The sequence below is a fragment of the Mus caroli genome, unplaced genomic scaffold, assembly GCF_978045245.1.
Source record: "Mus caroli unplaced genomic scaffold, Mus_caroli_1 scaffold_1, whole genome shotgun sequence".
Taxonomy (NCBI): Eukaryota; Metazoa; Chordata; class Mammalia; order Rodentia; family Muridae; genus Mus; species Mus caroli.
In genome coordinates this window covers 150,054,029-150,073,898 of record NW_028227256.1, presented here as the reverse complement: position 1 = coordinate 150,073,898, position 19,870 = coordinate 150,054,029, and the positions used below count along the sequence as shown (strand labels likewise).

At 43.6% G+C, this 19,870-nt stretch overlaps 1 protein-coding gene across 6 annotated transcripts in view; it reads left to right on the top strand.

Annotated features, from left to right (window-relative positions):
- The window catches only part of Rgl1 (ral guanine nucleotide dissociation stimulator like 1), a 250,090-nt gene that overhangs the window by 169,074 nt on the left and 61,146 nt on the right, over positions 1 to 19,870 (top strand). For 5 of the 6 annotated variants that reach the window (XM_029483257.2, XM_029483250.2, XM_029483251.2 and 2 more), the window contains one exon: positions 10,312 to 10,520. In XM_029483257.2, the coding sequence (XP_029339117.1) occupies positions 10,312 to 10,520 (209 nt within the window). Of the gene's footprint in view, positions 1 to 10,311; positions 10,521 to 13,671; positions 14,019 to 19,870 lie in introns of those variants that run through there. The other variant, XM_029483265.2, reaches the window with a different exon arrangement.

Sequence of the window (19,870 nt, the reverse complement as noted above, 5' to 3'; positions counted from 1 at the left end):
TTACCTGATCTCAGTCTTGAAAGATCCCCGTTTTCTGTCAGGGAGCCTGTGCTGTAGGGTATACTTATGCGAAACACAGTACTGAGAGAGAGGATTTGCCAGAGACCTGTGTCCTCCAACTTTGTGTGAACTATAAAACTACATTTTATATCTGAATTTTAAGTAACATATCAACTTCATCATCATCATCATTAATATTATATTGGAAAGAAAAAGAAACGAGCTACCTATTTTCATTTCTGGGACTCCAAAATCTAGAGAGTAAAGATGTCATTGACAGCTTGATATGGGGCTTTGTGCTTGGTGTGTGTGTGTGTGTGTGTGTGTTCTTATGCATGTGCACATATGTAGCAGGACATTCATAAGTCTATGTGTGCTAGATGGAGGGCACACATTGTTCTCATTCACTTGCCATCTTAGCTTTTGTGACTGTCTCTGATTGAGCATGGAGCTCATGGATTCTGTTAGATTGTCCTACAAACCTTACTTTCTCTACTTTCCAGTGCTAAGATAACAGACATGTGCTGAAGTACCCACCTTTTCATGTGGGGAGAAGAGACCCTAACTTAGGTCCTCACTTTCTTTTTTTAGATTTACTTATTTTTATTTTATGTGTGTGGATGTTCTGCCTGCATGTATGTCCGTGAACATGTCTACAGTACCCATGGAGGTAAAGTGCTGGATCCCCTGGAACTGGAGTAGCCCAGGTTTTGAGCTGTCCCATGGATGCTGTAATAGAACCTGGGTCCTCAGGAAGAACAGTCAATGCTTTTAACCATGGAGCCATCTCTCCAGCCCCCAAATGGTGAGAAATACTTAGTTTGGTTAAAATTGAACTAATCCCATAGGAAGATAGTGAAGAGAGATTTCTTGATATGATATACAGAAGAAGATCAAGCTAATGACTTTAAGTTTGGGAATGTCAGTCTATTCTGCCTGCACCCAAGCTTAGGGTCTGTGAATGGAAACTTAGAACTCCTCTCAAGGAGATAAAGGCCGGGGGGTTGGGTGGGGGGCTGTCTGAGGGCCTACAGGCTTGTGGGAAAGCTCAGGGCCGTGGAGAAGGCTTTCATTTCATAACTGGCTTCATTCTTAAAGAATAGTAGGTCACACAGAAGCTCACTACATCCCACCCACCCTTACTGATAGGTATTGATTGGTTATTGATTGGTATTGGACAGGAAGGACACCCATGAACTTGGGACCCCAGCATCTGCTGACCTTGGTCATTGGAAGCTCTTGATGAGAGGACAAGGAAGGGGTTGTGTTTTGGGAAGTTTGCTCTGGATACTGTCCTCTGTGGGACAGTGTGTGATGTTTAAGAAGTGCAACAGGGCCTATGCTAATTCAAACACTTAAGTCCTTGGACTTCTCAAGGTAGCAGGTGATTTTCCTTATAAGTAGATGACCAGAACATTTGGAACTTTAAGGTTTAGCTTTAGTTTCTATACTAAATTAGCCTCAGATACAGAAGCAGAAACAGGGTGCAGTAATGACAGGCATCTCAAGTCCAATGTGTGTGTGTGGGGGGGTGGGGGGTGGGCGCTGAGGCAGGAGGATCACCGGAGTGCTAGGAGTTTCAGGCCAGTTGAGGGTATCAAGATCTGCTTTCAAACAAAGGAAAAATAGAGAGAGGAGGCAGGGCTGAGAGCATTCCCAGCAAACTCTGAACCCTTAGAAGACGACCAGAGATAGTGATTTGTGCTAGAAATGTTAAAGAGGTAGTCTGTTGTGGAAAAAACAACTTCCTGTTATTTCAGGGAGGGTTGCTGGGCTGTAGGGGCAATCCAGGAAACCTTGCTGAGACAGGATGGAGGGGGATGGGGCTTCTGTGTGATAATGGCTGGCTATTGGACCATGGTAGGACTCCCTTAGCATTTTCCTGAGGATGAAGGTCACTCATTTCAGAGGCCTGGCCATGGGCTCCATTCTGACAGGTGACTTCATTTGAGGTCAGTGCCCAAGGGTTGTTTTGATGGAGTTCATTGTTGTGAACTTGCTCAAGTCTCCTCCTCCACACTTCTCTTTTCTTATCATATTCTAGACTCCAGAGGCAAATTCTCTATCTTCTCTGAGGTCAAAGACCATAGTGGCAACAAAATACTTCACTTGCAGTGGACACAAAGAGCAAAGTGTTCAGCTGCCGTTCATAGACTCAGAGAGGGATCCTGGAGCAGTGGGATGCTGAGAAACCAGCTCTCCAAGAGCCCTGTTTTGTCACAGTTGATGTACATGTTCCCAGCATAGCTGAATTTATACTAACACGATGCTACTGACTAGAGTCAAGGGAGGGGGTGCATAGTTGGCAAGTGGTACCCGCTGGCATGGGCAGCATGTGCTGCCGGCTAGTTCTTAGTGTATTTGCATGGTTAGATGGAAGATGTGGGTATGTGTGCTTCTGTGTCTATGTGCAGTGCAATGAGGATTTCTTCTGGGTTCTCTGCCCACAAATGGCACCGTGGAATCTGGCACAGATGCAGGTGCTTCCTCCCAGCTTGTCGTCTTTCCTCTTGAAGCGTCTATTTTTAACGTTTGGTTGCCATCTTCAGCAAGTCACTCCTGTTTTACATAACTTACTAGAAGAGTAAATCTTGTCTGGTTGTTAGAACAGGGTTCCCTCTCGAACCCCTCTTCCCAGCTTTTAGATTTCTGTTTACTATTCTGGTTATGTGGGTGCCTGAATGTGGACTTGTGTACAGGAGCACAGGTGTCCAAGGAGCCCGAAGACATCAGTGCCCTGGGTTTAGAGTTATAGATGGTTGTGAGCCACCGGACGTGGATTCTGGGAACGAAATGAGGATCTTCTGTAAGAGCAGCGAACCATCTCACCGGCCCACTTACAGATTTTTTTTAAATGCCCCTTGGATGCCCATCGGATGTCCTCAAGTTAGTTCATAGCAGTATAAGAATTCTCAGAGAATGGTCAAGTCAAGTTGTACATTTTTATTTTTAATTAATTATTAAATTTGTATGTATAGTGTATGTGTATTTTGTATATGCGTGTGTGTGCGTAAGTGTGTGTGTGCCTATATGCATGCACGCATGTGTATGTGGAGGCTAGAGGTTGACTTATGGGTGTTTTCTTCAATGTCTCTTCATCTTGTCTTTTGAGAGAGTCTCTCACTGAATTTGAGTTCACTCATTGGCTGGAGTGGCTGCTAGCATGCTCCAAGGATCCACCCATTGGCACCTGACTTCCCAATTCCAGGGTCCAGATGTGTTGTACTCTATTCCAGGGTTCCAGATGTGTTGTACTCTGCTTTACTATGGGTGCTGAGGATGCAGACTTAGACTCCGGTCCTCATGCTTGCTTCGCAGGCATTTTAACCAGGAACCCTGTCCCCAGCTCAAGTTGTGTAATTTCTAAGCAGAATCCAGTCCTTCTCTAACTCACCCTTCCCCCACCTCTATTTTCTTTGATTTGGTGACACTGTTTGTGAACAGTGAGCCATGCCAGAAATCAGGTAAACATCCAGGATTTTTTCTTTGCCTTTATCTTTTATTTCTGCATATAATTTTATTGTTCACTAAGTCTTCATGGTTTTCTTATTTTTTTTAAACATCTCTCTCTAACCAGCTCTTTGCCTTGTACCAGTGAAGACCTTTCCCCAGGCTCCTCTGCAGTACAGCAGATTACCAGTTGTTTTCCCAGCTGTAAAGCACGCTTCACCAATGCTCTCCTCAGCACCAGTTTTCCTGACCACAGCTAGAGTATGCCCTCACCATCAGCTTCCTGCTTCCCAGAGGACCTAGCCTCTCCACCAGAGGGTACATCACTGAAGACCTCTGTAGTCATGTCAGCCCCAGCTGTCTAGCCAGGCCATTGTTCCCGTTGTCCCATCACCTTTACAACCATCTTCCCCCTCACGCTTTATTCTCCTTAGTGACTTTGTTTCTGCTGGGCTCTGTGCCTGCTGTGCCCTGGCCAACATTGTGCAGTCACAGTGCGGGCACCGCCTACTCAGGAAGCCTTATCTGGCACCCCCAGCAAACCAGTCCCTCTTGGTGTTTCCCAGTTATGCTGCCAGTCTCTCCACAGTTCACTCACATGGAGCTATGTGGGGTTCAGAAAATGATGCACCCCAGTAGGTACTTTGGTGTGTGGATTATTTTGAACTGAAGGATAGGGGTGTAAAAGCAAGATCTTTCTGATCTTTTGACTTCTCTTCCCCTTTATCTCCTTAAACAGAAACTAAACCACCTCTTCCCCAAAGCTGTTGGAAGAACTAAAATGTTCCTCAAAACTCGCTCCACCTTTTTGTGTAAGGTTTGCAATAAGTAAATTATCTGATTTATGTCGTCTGGCAATAGCTGTTAGGACCCTCATCCCAGGAAGGGCTGTGCTCTGCCCTTAGAGAAGACACGTGGAGTTTTGAATGGGATTTCCCAATATTCTTGGGCATCTGAATACTTGGTCCCTAGTTGGTGGTGCTACTGGGGTGAGTTTAGGAGGTGTGCCTTGCTGGGGGAAGTATGTCACTGGGTGTGGGCTTTGAGGTTTTAAGAGCTATGCACTCTTTCCAGCTCTGTCCTTGTACTTCAGGTTGTAGGTTGAGAGGCACTCTCTCAGTTGCTGCTCCGGCCACCATCTTTGTCTGTCTACTATAGTGTCCCCCCCATGACGATGGTCTCTTCCTCCTCTGGAACCACAGGTTGCCTTGGCCATGGTGTTTTATCGTAGCAGTAGAAAGGTAGCTAATACATGGCACTGTGCGGGGAGAGTCCTGGCAGCTGTGCTGGGTCCACCTCTTGCTCTGTCGCTGAGAGCAGATCATGCTCCCTCTGCCCACTTCGGTCTCGCCGTGGCTCCATCCTTCACTGAGCAGAGGCACGGGCACAGTGTTTTCCCTGAGCCTTCTTTTCTCAAGACTCACGGGTCATGGAAATCCACAAGTTATCATTTGCTGTAGGTTTCACTTGTTAACCTGTCTTCAGTTGTGGGGATGTAACCTGTGGCCTTGTCATGGGTGAAAAACAAGAGCTTACCTTCTGCTTCTGTGTTCTCATGGCTTCCTTTCCTGACTCCTCTGTTGTACCTGACGGCCTGGATGTATAAACTGTAAGGCTTTGCTGGCTTGTGGTACTGTCAGTTAACATGTGAGTCAGTAATTAGATGAACAGGTGGAGGAGGCATCTATTCCTGCCCTACTCACTGCATGCTGCTAGCATAGGGCTGATGACCTCATTAAGAAGAATATAGGACTACCAGCATGGAACCAATGTGGAATTGCCATATAATCAGAGCAAGCCCACTACAGGACACATATCCAGAGGAAGTGCAATCATTTAATTACTCACAAGAGAAACCTGAGCTTTCATGTTCTTGCAACACTAGGGTTAGGGTTAGGGTTAGGGTGGGATTAATGGATGAATAGGTTGTCCCAGTGTGGTGTATATATGCACAGTGGAACATTGTCCATCCTTAAAAGGACCCTGTTACTTGCAGTAACAGAGACAGAACTGGAGACACTATGTTAAAGGAAATAAGCCAGACACAGCAAGACAAATGACACGTTCTCACTCCATTGTGTCTGTTTAAAAAGTTGATCATGTCAAAGAGAATAGAGGTTTCTAGAAGTTAGAAAGGAAGAGGGAAGGTGACTGGTAAGAAAACATTATTAGGACCATGGACAATGATGTTAGTTGTGCATTTCAAAATAGCCACACTTGTGGGGATGATAATATTTGCTGTGATAGAAATGCTAATTACCCTGATCAGTTCACTTCACGTTATAAACCCGTCTTGACTTACCCTATCCATAAATAAGTGCACACGTGTGTATGCATGAATTTGTATCTATGAGACTCATATTTACATTTAAAATAAGAAGGAGTAGAGTTTTTTAGTTCTATGGGTAGGTCCCAAATACCATGTGAGACATTTCTGTATGTTCCCAAATTATTTGGTTATTATTGTTTATCTGCAATTAGATTTTTGTTCAGCATCCTTTAACTGGCCTGGTTAACCTCTTAAAAGAGTGTGTCCATACCTAAGCAGATAGCCGCTGCTGAGCCTGTGGTCCTGGGCCCAGAGTCTTTGTGAGCTTTGGCAATTAGGAACTTCTACACATAGCTCAGTTACTTGGGCAGAACTGTGGATATTTATGCCACGGGCGGCGAGCATGCTGTCTTAGACAGAGCTGAGTTCTGGTAGCTCTAAAAGAGTCGACCAAAAAGCACAGCCATGTAGCATTTTTGTGGCCTTGGTATCATGGTCTTGTCAGCAAAGTCATGGGTTCTGATTAAACCCAGATTGAGCTGTTTCCTGTTAGCGTGCTAACCCTCAGGGCAGGCTCAGGCCTCCTTGTCTGGCTTCCCAAGTCTGATTTACTAAATACTGTCTGCCAAGGGCTCCACCCTTTAAAAAAAAACTTCAATTAGAAGTTATTCAGATAATACAAACAAGAATAGGTTCTGAAGTTCCTTAAAAGGATTATGGACCTATGAACAATTTCGCTGCAAAAAATAAAACTTTTTATCATTTTAGTTTATCCAGTCTGGCATATGGTATTTACATTTTTTTCATTTATTTATTTGTGTGTTTTGTGTGTGTGTAGGTGTGTGTGTGTGTGTGTGTACCGTGCATGTGCCTGTGGAGGTTCTAACCTCAGTCAGTCGGTTCTCTCCTTCCACCACGTGGGGCTGTGGGATTGGTTTTAGGTGGTCAGTCTTGATTGTAAACACCTATACTCACTGACCTATCTTGTTAGCCCAGTGGATATGTTTTCACAGTTTACTTCTGTAAAACTTCACTTCAAAATAATCCCAGCAGTCAGCAGATAACTCTTAAGTGTTTGCTTGTTTGTTTGTTTGCTTGTTTTGTGAAAATATACTGTTTGGATATTGCTCAGTTAAAACTCACCTAAAAACCTAGCAAAACAAACAAGCAAACAAAAATCTGGTCTGCCTCATGACAGCAAGCAGCCTTTAGTTATTCACTCAGAATATAGAAGCTCCATAGGAACATTAAGCCAGTGTGCTGGCCCCGACCTGCTTGGTTGAGGTTTGTGAGAATGATTGCAGCCGATGGCACGACTCTGTATTTCACTTTCTGGTACTGCTGTTTGCTGACCTCATTCACAAATAATCCTCTCCATTTGAGCACTGAGCACATTTTAGTAAGGGTTCTCTCAAGTCACCCGTGCTTCTTCCTGATGTACACAGAGGAGCAGGAATCAGTCAGGAAGCATCCTGCATCCAGAGTGGAAGAAAGAGACTGGCTGGAGCAGGCATCCTGTTCCCCAGGGAGTGCCCCGGCAGCCTGCCAGATCCGCTCGCTCTCCCTCTGGCAGGGAAAGGGACCCAGGGGGTCAAGTCCTCCAACAGCACTTTTCTCTGTGTTTGAGTTCTTGGCCACATCAATATCAGTGAAAACTTAGTTCTTTTAAGTCAGCATTACTTTCAGTAAGAAAGGTCTAGTTTTGGAGTGGAGTTTGCACTTCAAAGTAAGGCGAGACTCATCCATTACAGAACTGCCCAGTAAGGGAGCCCTGACATATCACAAAGTAAGGAAGTTTGATCTAAAATTAGAGCCTGACCATTCCTACCAATGGAGAAGCCATGCCTTGTGCCGGTAACATTTGGCATTAAATATTTTTTTAATGACTTGTATATTATTGTGTAGGCAGATAATTATCTTGACAGTCTTTTGAAGTACAAAGCAAAAACTACAAAACATCCTTATGTTTTTAGTATTACATTAAGAGATCAAAGAGATACAGGTATTTTTAGATAAATGTTTTATTGTATTTAAATTTTAATTTTTATATTTTACTTATTTACTTGTTTGCTTATTGAAAAAGAGTCTCACTTTGTATCCAACGCTGGTCTGGAATTTACAGTGTAGCTCAGTCCTTTGTCATCAGCCTGTGGATAGCTGGGCATATTATAGGTGTGAGCCATCAGGCCTGGCTAATTAGCATTATATTTTATATTTATATTGTCTTCGCTTAGGTTTTTCTCACTAAGTATAAAGTGGTAAACATGAAGTATGTTTTCAGTGCATTGCAGTTCATTGCTAGGTTTTGTAAGATGCTCCTAGAATAAAAGGAAATGGCCCTGGAACGACTGCGTGTCGTACCTGCTTGCTAGAGTTTAACATCATGTGTTGACACGTTGAAGGCGAAGAAAGCAGTAAAGAAATGTCTATAGTTTCTGAAGGTGCCACAGCACCGTCTCTTAAAACAAAACAACCGAGTGTTTTACAGCACCCACTCAAAGCGGTGCAGCGCATAGTGTTTACAAATATAATTAGAGTTCAAGACCATAGTCTTTCACTCTTTGTTTCTGCTTTAATTGGAAGTTCTGGGGACAGATGGACACTGTGGTTCCGCTTGTTGTAAAGTCAGAGCAGAGAGAGAAGAGCACCTAGACCGTGCGCAGAGCCAACAGTCCTAAGACCGTGCGCAGAGCCAACAGTCCTAAGACCGTGCGCAGAGCCAACAGTCCTAAGACCGTGCGCAGAGCCAACAGTCCTAAGACCGTGCGCAGAGCCAACAGTCCTAAGACCGTGCGCAGAGCCAACAGTCCTAAGACCGTGCGCAGAGCCAACAGTCCTAAGAGCCCTACAGAAAAGCTCCTGTTTTTCCTGCCTCAGACCTATGTCCTTGGAAAATTATTATAATTTATTATAATTTTTAAGTTTTTATTTATGTGTATGTATTTGTGTGTGTGATGTACACATGTGTGTCACATGTGTGTTTATGCCGATGGAGGCTAGAGCCTGAGTTCCAGGCAGTTTTGAGCTGCGAGCTGCCTGACATGGGTTCTGGGAACTGAAATTGAGTCTTCTGGGAGAGCAGAAAGCATGAACTGCTAAACAATCTCTCCAGCCTCCTCCTTAGAAAATTAAAAAAATTAAGTAAGAAACAAAGCCATGCACCTCATACACTGTGGTCCTTGCGTCAGTTCCTATCAGCAGCTAGACATGGTGACACTAAGCTATTCTAACCTAAAAGTGGATGCCACCATGTGGGTCTTTCTGGGTTAATTTTCTTCTTGCAGTTTAACTTCTGACAGGGCCAGAACTCAGTAGTCACAACTGTCATTATTAGAGATTCATATGCTGTCACTCTGATTTCTGTATGTATATATTTCAATTTAGGACTTTAGGCAGTCAGTATTGAGTAATTCAATTTATAGTGAGATGAACTGCCTGGTAGTTTTTTGCACCAATGAGAATCTATGCAGCATTGAGACTAATTATTTGCTTTGGAAACAGATTTATTGCAGAGCTCTTCTTGGTAGGTCAGTTTCCTTAGCATCCATGAAGGAGTTCAACTTGGAAAACCACATCTGCATGTAATTTGCAGGGCGCAGATTTACTCAGAATGCAAGGCACACCCTTATTTTTCTGCAGTTTGATTCTCTCCCCTCAGCCTTGATTTTCAAGCCTTTCCCATTTTATCACCAATCTTTCCACACTGTGGTTTACGTGTGTTAATGTATAGTGATATCGACTGATAGCTCTAGGTTTGCTTTTCTGTGCTAGCTGTTTCTCAGACGTACTTATCCTTCGGTGTTTATAGATTTCCAGAGAGCAGGGCTGTGTACCCTCCACACTTTCCATTGCTCCCTGGGATAAGCCTCAGGCTTTGCAGAGCAGGTGTTTCTCACCCAGATCCCTTGGTTGCTGGTGGTATGAAAGTAGACTGTACATCACTGTCTGTGCACTGAAGGCTGTCAGATCATAGGGTATCATGGAGAACAGACTTCTTCCATTGCTAATTTTTTCAGGCCGTGACCATAATACCATCTGGCTCACATAAACCCTATGCTGTGTGTGTATAATATATATGAATATGTGTGTATGTATATGTTGTATATGTAAATGTGTATATGTGGGTGTGTGTGTGTATAAATTTGGAACAATCATATTTCCAGAACTATTATGGATTGACTCTTCTGGCATACCATGGTAGGCACTGTTTTTAAAAATGAGATTGAAAACATATCTTTAACAGTCAAAGAACATCAGATAGTGGACAGTTTGCTAAACTCCATTCGGTGACAGACAACATCTTTGATAAAGTATTGCCATCACCCTTGCTGTCACTAGTGATGTAAGGAGAAGCCATTGTATTGCTGCAAAGCAAGAATCTTTCTTTCTTCAGAAAGAATGGGACGCTACCTCCACACACTTGCCTACACGGCCTCCGTTCTGCCACACTGAGTTCACAGAAGCCCACACTGCCTTCCAGGACTTTCAGAGAAGCTGTATGAGAGAAGACTGAAATGCTGACCATTTCAGTGTTTTCAGTTTTACATCAGGGAGTGATGCCATCTGATGCTAATAATGAATCTATCCCATAGGTTGAAGGGGACCAGCTGCCTCCAGGACACACAGTCAGTCAGTACGAGACCTGCAAGATCAGGACCATCAAAGCTGGTACACTGGAGAAGCTTGTGGAGAACCTGCTGACAGCCTTTGGGGACAATGACTTTACCTACATCAGCATCTTTTTGTCGACATACAGAGGCTTTGCCTCGACTAAGGAAGTGCTGGAGCTGCTGCTGGACAGGTAAGATCTAAGGGCGGATGGCGAGGAGAACCTAAGGGTGTGGCTCTGAATCAAGGGCACTTGGGAGTCTGGGAAGGAGGAAGAAGGAGAGATGAACTGGAAAAGCCAACCTTTGGAACGGGTGGCATACAGAGAGTCAACTCTGTGGTCTGTTTCTAGGGTAAAGAAATCCCTCTTAGAACGTTCGTAAAGGCTGGATATGCTTCTAATCTTGGTATTGGAGAAGCTGAACCAGCATGGACCACATAGCAGTGCTTTGTCTCAGAAGCAAAAGCAAAAACAAAGAAGAACTAAGCAACAACCTGTAAAAAAAAAATGAACAAAAGAATTAAAAATAGGTTTTATAAACATAGATTCAACTATTTATAAATTTCAGTATCTGTTTGATACTCTTAATTTCAAATTTGACACAGATTAATTTTTAATTTCTGTACAAGTACTCAACCAGCTAGGACTCTCCTTGTTCTGGGGACTGAATGTGCTCATACATATGAATTATGGAGCCCCGTTCTAGATCTGTAGGATCCAGATGAGTCGAGGCTCTGGCAGTGGCAGTCGGGGCTGTCAACAATCACTGCGGAGTCAGAGCTTATGGCCGTGTGCGTGAGTGATGCCCGTGCACCTCAGCAGCGTATGCTGTGACTCATATAGGACAGTCTTTGTTTCCCCTTTACCTTTGTTTTATTTATAGTAAAACGTAGGCACTTTGTAAACATATTGTTATGTTGACTTAGTCCTGGGACAAAGAAAACTGTCAGCCAAACAATTGTTTTAGAATCCTGAGACTCTCACTCAGGTCCTTGTGGTCTGAGGTTTCCTGCCTGAGGAAGGAAGTGGGATCCAGTGCTTTTGTTAGGCTTATTTTGTGTGTGTGTGTGTGTGTGTGTGTGTGTGTGTGTGTGTGTTTATTTAATTTTAAAGGAATATACAATCATGTTGAAAATGTTAAAAATTCCTTTATGATGGCAAGTATGAAAAGAAATATTAAAGTTTTCTCAAATTGCTGTCTTACTCAAGGAACACTTTAGGTTTTAAAATATAAATTTCATATATACATGAAAAAGCCTTGTATATTTACATTCTTACTATACAGTGCATCGTATATATTGTCTTCATAGACGAATTTGTCAGAAGAGTTTAAGTACGTTGTAAGACAGCCCCAGCTGGGCAGTAGTGACAGCCCTGCCTGCCTCTATAGATTCACAGCACATACATGACACAATGAAATCAGTCAGAGTGACAAAGCATCCCATTTTATTTTTACATACTTATCCACCTTGGAGATATGTGGGCTCATTCAGTGACTCGGCATTTGTAAAAGGCTCATGGCAGTGGCTGCCATGTTTAAAGTACAGGAAATGTCCGTTGTTAGTTCCAAATAAGCACATACGAGTAGGTTTCCTAGCTTCTCTTCTAGTGCCTTTCTAGTACTTACTGAGTTGATAATTTCATGGGCAAAGAAAGAATTAAGCACTTTTTAGTTTTTCCAATTGTTTTGAGAACTTTGTGAGAACAGAACCACAAGGGTCATCCTTATACATACACAGGCTTTCTTAATGCTTTCTGATATTCCTAAAGTATAATTTCACAGAAGGAGCCTGCCATCTGTGCCTCCAGAAGGTTCCACCAGCCACACTGCTGTTCTGAGCACTCCCTACCACCCCCCACCCACCAGTCCCAGCTCCCGATGTTCTGTCTCCTCCCCTGAGCTGTCTTTACCTGATCTGTCCATTGAAAAATGGGTCCGTGACTGAGCTTCTCATGTTTATGAGTAGTGTTTGTTGTTTCAGAAGCCACACCATTAGTTGGGTGTGAACTCCTCCTATCCTATTATTAGTCATCAAACTACAATTCAAATAATTTGAAATTTGATTTTTTGCTTATAATTGTATTGGGAATATTTTTCCTAATTTGTTCTTAGATTTTAAAGTCTGTTCCTTAGGAATTGGTATTTAACTATTTTATGTAGTATTTCTGTCTGTCTTCAGAAAGGCTCTGGATAAACACCTTTCTATTCCAGGTTAAGGTTATTGACAAGTGTTTGTCAGCTTTCTGTCCCTGTGACACATACCTGACAGAATCAACTGATGCCAGCAGAGGGTTGATTTTGGGCCCACAGTGTTGGAGGTTTCAGCCTGTGATAGATTGGCCCTGAGGCTTTAGTCCTGTCACAGGTCACTGTACCATGGTGGGAGTGTACTGTGGAGTGAAGCTGCTTGCCTCTGAGTACAGAGTGAAGAGAAGGAAGCCTCTCCTCTCCTCTCCTCCTGAGGGGACTGAGGATGCCAAGTAGGAATGCCATGGAAAGGCTCCACTGCCTGCGCCAACCCCACCCTGGGCATCGGACTTTTAACACAGAGACACTTTGGGGGCACAAGCTCCTAAACTCTGGATCTGTGTTTTTATGGGTGCACACGCAGAGAAATTATTGGCTCAGTGTTTATATTCAGGGTCACTCATAAAGCATATGTTCTTTATGGTACACTGATCTGCCCACAGTGTCCTGTGCTGTGGCGTAAAGATGTGTCATTTTCTGCATGACAGTACTTGACAAAATATTCAGCCTGGAATAAAATGTAAGTTTGGTGGGTCTTTTTTTTTAAAAATCACAGTTCTTATGTAATAGTTCATTTGTGCAAGTAGAAATTGGAGAATTGATGAAATTTCTCTTTTCAGTACTTCATAGCTGTAAAAAGATGGAGCCTGGTAACTATTGGCAGTCAGTATGCGGAAATGAAATTCTCTTACACGTTCCCTTTGAATCAGTGACCTCTTCTCCATAGGAGGTAACTTCACTGATAATAGCCCACAGATGTCCACAGTGTGTAAAGGGTGCACGGAAGCTCCAGCTGTCTGTCTTAAAGACTGGACACACACACACACACACACACACACACACACACACACCAGGAAATAGAGTGTTTAGTCTATGACTTTTTATTTGGTGATTTTTAAAAATATCTATTCTTTGTTCTATGGATAGAATCATTGGGATTTTTTTTAAAAAAACCCACTAACTTGATAACAATGATTAAATAGTATATCTAATATAAATTTAGATTGCATTGGATTCAAACTATCATTTGAAGTACAGCTGAATGAAGAATTAAGATTTAGTCTGTGCCATGTGAGTAGGCTTAAAGCTGGCTTTGAGTATGATCTCAGAGTTCAATCCATTGCTTGTTTCTTCAATGAGGGGATTAAAGGCGGAATACCTGTGTAATGTAACTCTCAGCAAGCACTCTGCAAGACATCACATAGACAGGACTCAGATCGAAATGATTTAGTCTCTGCCCTGAGGTAGTTCAAAGATGGATTATGCTTGAGCTGATGGTGCTTCAGCTCTGTGGCTCTTCACTTGGAGCTCTTCCCCGTGACGCTAGCCTCTTAATTTCATATTCCTTTCCTTTAGGGGAACCCCTCAGATTGCAAAGGCCAGCTCCATTAGACTTGGACCTACTCCTCAGGACATTTTCCTGCAAAAGACAAGGCTGACATGTATGTACTAAGTCACCATACAAGGTGATAGAGAGTTCTAATGTGTGCTGGTGGAGGAGTTCAGAGAGACAAATCCCATTTATTTTGCTTTCTCTGCAGAAATGTAATCTTGTCTGTGTGTGTGCCAACCTCAACAGGAATACTTCTTTCCCACCTCATTTCTTACTCACGCTGAAATCTTGTGGCCCCGATTCGGTCTCCACCAAAATCCAACTGTAGAGTCTGTGAAATGCGGTGTTCCTAAATTGGTTGTTAGGATTTTTATGCCTGTAATAAAGAGGAAGCAATTTATTGTGCAAACTCACCTGTTCAGAAGATAACCATTGGAAATACCATTTTCACACTGTTAGGTTATTAGGCTTGTTTGTGAGCCTCAGACAGGATTTTTCAGGTATTTCTTTTGGTGTCTTCAGTGGCATGGGAAGAAGGTTGTGGGCCAGTTGCAGTATGTGCTAACCCTGTAATAAGCAGACACAAATAGATTCCTGCAGATGCTGCAGAGCTCCTTTCCCACTGGAGTCTGGCTTGTGTGAAGTCAAGCTTTGATTTCCCTTAAGACTTCCAGTTGTGGCTCTCCCTGTATGGAACTGTTTACTTTCTGAGATTTCTTTTTAATCTGTTCATAGTTTTGTTTTTTCTATGAGTCTGTGGGATTGACAAGTAGGCAGTGTTGTGAAGTCATAGCTAATTCCGTGTTGACTTTCTCCTTTGCTTGTCCTTTATTGGGGTGATCAGTAACTCACAAGCTCCTGTTTGCAGTGACGTTTGCCATGGCCCAGACTTAGGTTTTCTCTGCTTCCTTTTAACTGAAGAGGAAGTTATTTAATTGGGGGGCTGACTGTGTTGGACTTTGAGATTTTATTTTCTCTAATGTCAAGCATACATTTCACTCAGAGAAGTCTGTGAAAGACTTCGTCATTTAAAGAAGCAGGGGAATAGATAGCATTGAACATGCCCAACCTCAGATGTTGGCAGAGCCCCCTTCAGCAAGTGGTCCTCAGTGAGAGCTGAGAACAACCCACAGAGGTGCAGACCCTGCTGTTTTCCAACAGTCTTGCCTTCTCTGATAACTAAGTTAGCAAATGCTAACAGGGAGAGCCAGGTCTCCAGAAACCTCAGGCAAGCCATTCCCAGGCCTCAGGTCAGAGTGCAAAGCATTAAGTTCTCCTGCATTACAAGTGAATTCCCTCAGAGGACTCTTGGGAAGCTTAAAGGCCGAGGCCACCTATGAACTGATGTAAGATGTTAGGTAACTCTGTGTCACAGAGACAAGGGGAATCGGTAGGTCTTTGAATGAATTTCCTTCCCGTATCTGCTTGCTATGTTTTCACAAACTTTGTCTCACACCATTTGTTTATTACAACTCCATGCTCACAAATGGCTCAAAAAACATACAGTGGGCAAGCAGCAGAGGGGGGATCAAAGCTCAAAGCTACCCCGTGTGATTCAGACCCTCTTTCCCAGTGTGCCTGGAACCTCCCATGCTAACTCATAAAGAGAGGGCGACTGGGGAAGCCTTCTTAGTCATCTTCCTGGCTGCTTCCTCATTTCATTTTCCCTGGAAATGATATTTCACAAACTTGGGAAATCCACTACAGCAGTACTCTCGGTTGCCAACTCAAGTTACTTATCAGCTGTTTAATGCAAAGTGCCTACGCACAAGGCACTGTGTGAAAATGGCGCCGAGCCTGCCACGGGTCCCACCGTCTTAAATATGTAACGTGTGCTGGTAGACAGGAACACTTGTCAAGACAACTTACACAAAGATGCATATAATTAAAACTGCTGCAACCCTCATGCGCATAAGTCCAACACTTGGGAAGAGGAGGCAGGAGAATCACTCTGAGTATGAGGTTGGCCTAGGTTACAGAGTGGGACCCCATCTCAACCTCATCTTGCCAAGATGTTTTAAATTTACTTGGGGGTGTTTCCTTAGGCCAAAAATGTTTCCTGCTTTTGGAGTTCTAAGATGTTTTATGGAAAAAGCAACTTCTTTTTCTTTCAGTCATGAGACTCGTGTGTTAGGCAGGTACAGGGGTTGTGTGGAGCATAGAAATTAAAAAGAGATTTATTTCCAGTTTGTACTCTGCAGTACTTATAAGTATCACCCAGAATCTATGTGATAGAGGCTTAGTTCCTAGTGAGGTACAGGGGTGGGAGGGGGGATACCCATGAGACATAGTAACAGGTCTCCAGATCATTTGGGACATGCCTTCACAGAGGACAGGGAGCCTCAGTACCTCCCACTTCGCTCTTTCTCTTCCAAGCTATGAAGTAAGCAGGTTTGTTCTTCTATGCCGCCCACTGAGATGTGCTGCCTTGGCTCAGACAGGCAAAAACAACAGGGCTAACCAAGCCCTGGACCAAAATTGAATTTTATTCTCTTTGTAAATTGATTAGCTCAGGTATTTGTTCCAGTGAGAGAAAGCTGACCAACCGGCTGGCTAATACACATTCCTTCCTGGTTTTTAATCCTTTCAGAGTTCGGTTCTGTAGACATGCAACAGTAATACAAAATAACATGTTGGTTGTAAGGTCCTGTGTCTTGTTCCTTAGCCATGAAATGGTAATGTGTAAGGTAACACTTTGGTTGTAGGGTCCTTTTTTGCTTTGACTTGCTAGTGAAGTGGAAATTTATAGCTGGAGAATATGACTGGCATTCCTTTCTTTGTAGCGTTTGTGATGATCTGAAATTCCCACATTTTCTTTGCATGTTTTTGATCGCCCCACCTCTGAGAGGAGTGATGTTTGTGGCTTGTGACAGGTGTTAGGAACACTGCCTAACAAACAAATACGTTTTTCTTGTCTGTTGGAGTGTTCTGGAAGATATCGCTGTGGATGCCACTCAGATTGTGAGCGTATCTACTGGGAGGATCTAACCTGCCTGCTGAATGTAATGTCCCATCCAGACAGTGAGGGCTAAGATACGTTCTCAGTGAAAAAGAAAAACCTGGCTGGGCGGCGGTGGCGCACGCCTTTAATCCCAGCACTTGGGAGTCAAAAGCAGGCGGATTTCTGAGTTCGAGGCCAGCCTGGTCTACAAAATGAGTTCTAGGACAGCCAGGGCTATACAGAGAAACCCTGTCTTGAACCCTCCCCCCCCAAAAAAAAAAAAAAAAAAGAAAAACCTGTGCCCTTGGCAGCTTGGTAGTAATGAATTTTGTAAAAAGCACATCATACAAATCCATTCTGTTCCTTAGAAGCAGCTGGCTAAGAATGTGTGAAATGCATGTAGTATATCCCAGATGACTTCACCTCACTTAAAAATAACCAAGTTTTCATTTAGTCCTGAAGTTAAACTATACACTTAACTAGTAGTCTTAGTTCACGCTAGCGTGTGTCACCCAGAGAAGACAGGTGGTCCTTTGCTGTGTGTTCCTTCTGGAGGCGGCAAGGTGGCTAGTACCCTTTCTCTGTTCTTCCAGGTCCAGGGAAAGATGCTCTCAGCGGGGAAAGCTGTAGGGAGCAGGTACTGGAGTGGCTCAGGTGTAACCTTCTTAGTGCCAGTCCTGGCGTTTCTAACCTTCTGCTTGTCCTAAGAGTCCGGAAGTTCAACTTTCATGCCTGATGTCAGAAGCTTCAAAATGACGATGTTGGTTGTGGTGGCTATTCAGCCGAGCTCCCACGGGGCCAAGCGGAAAGAGGGCGACTCAAGTGCTTCTTCCTCTGATGCAGGAAGCCTGGGAGATTTAATGGCCCGCAGGCTTCTGGGTGCTCACGTTGCTGATTCAGTGCAAAACCTTTCAGGAAATCTCAACATCGCTTTGTTTCTTTGTTTCTTGTTCAGCTTAAAATACAGACATCCTGGATATCCTGATAGGGATGGCAGTTTCTTAGTAAATGATGGAAATTTCATTTTTAACTTTTTTTAAAATGGTAGATAAGTTTAAATATCTAGGTCTGGGTTTTGATAACTCTTTGGCAAAGTTAAAGCCTTTGGGTGTGTTTTGTCTTAGGAAGAAAAAGACAAGTTGAAGTGAAGCTGGCCCTGTGACTGTGAGAGAGATGAGGTTATTGACAGCGTAGGTGAAGAAGACCATGGGAAACTGTGGGCAACAAAATGTCTGTTGCATAAAATAGTTTAAAAAGTTGTAGGTCCATCTTTTTTACGAAGTGTTCATTTCTTGCTCAGATTGAGAACTATTTAGCTCACAGAACTATACAAGATAAACCTTTGTAATAATTTACACATCCACCTGTGGCAGGCAGAGAGGTGGAGGAAGGAGGCCGTGAGGCCTTGTGAAAGGCAGTGAAGAGTTTCTTAGAGCACGTAGAAAGGAACGTGGTCCAGCCGACAGCTTGCTTTTCAGTTCCCTGAGGCCGGTGTCAGACTTCAGACCAACGTACCAATTAAACAGTCAGGTTGGAAGCTACTGAATCTGTGGCAGTTCGTTGTAGCAGCAATAGCTAAGAAACAAGGACATCTTCTTAGGGAGATTGTCCCCTAAAATCTCATGTCCCTGGACTCAGGGGTGCCAAGGGTCCGACGTGTACCCTCTGCCTTTGTTTTTAGGGCTGTGTGCCCCGATCATCTGTGGTCTCACAGCACAGAAATCACTGCCAGAAGCCTGAGCCTCAGCAGACAGGCACTGTTACTGTTTTCTCCTGTAACTATGCCAGTTCCCTTAGGTTAACCAGAAAGCTTTAATCTGGTGCCGTTTTAGAATTACCTCTCACCATAATCACATGAGGGAAACTGGAAATAAGTTCTGTCCCTGCTCCCTGGCTACTTTGATTTGGTTATTCAATTGATTTTTTTTTTTTTTTAACCAAGTGGCCCTGCATCCCACGCAGCTGAACCGTGGGAACACAGGAGACAGCAAAATCCTGATTCGTGGGATGGCAGTGAAGCTCTGCTAACCTGGGCACTTGAAGGGATACTGTCAAAGGCCTGGCCTTGTGTTATAACCTGCACTAGGGTTTGTAAGGCCTAAGGGATGCCTTTTTGCTTTCCTTCCCCACTTAGCAACAGCGGCAGGGCATGCAGGATATACAGGATATGTTTATCTTCTTCTTCTTCTTTTTTAATCTGAGAAGAATATTGGGTTACTTTGAAAGATTCTTTTAAAAGTATGTATATATTTGGAAGTTAGAAAACTGACAAGAACTTGAAAAACAATGTGGATATTCTGAGTGGAAACTGGAAAGTTTGAAATTTAACTCATAGTCTAAAGCAGTAGTTTTTGACCATTTTTCTAGCAGTTGATTAAAAAAAAATGTAGATCCCAAGCCCCTTTTAGAACGTGCTCAGAATCCTCAGGAATGGCCCGGTGGGTCAGAACATACATGAGTGAAGGGCCTAAGTGTGAGCCCCAAACATCCACCAAAAACATCAGAGTGGCCACCCCACCTATAACCCCAGTGCTATGGGAGAGGCAGGAGAATTGCTGGTGCCGGTGCCAGCCTCTCTCCAGATTCAGTGAGAATCCCTGGCTCAGAGAGTGCTAGAGAATGACTGCCCACCCTCCATGGCCCCTCATTCTTTCTGGCCTCTGCATATATGCAGAAGTGTATGCACCTGCACACAGAAAAGCATATACACTGCATGTACACACCTCACTCCTATTTACACATATACCCGCCCCCACAAGAGTCTACTTGCTAACACTGGAATCTTTCTTTAGAAAAAAATTGTTGATAATAACAAATGTACTTAAGGACCCTGGCTTCTGTTTCTCTAAGCAGAGGATTCCTAGAATATGTCCTCTGTCCCATGCCCCCGCCCCGTGACTTATCCTTTCCCCTTCAGTAACCAACTTCACAGTGGGAACTGGACTTTGCCAAGATAGACTAAGTGACCATGACCCAGGTCTTTGTCAGACCTGGGAGGTGGGAGTGCCTTCCATGTAGGG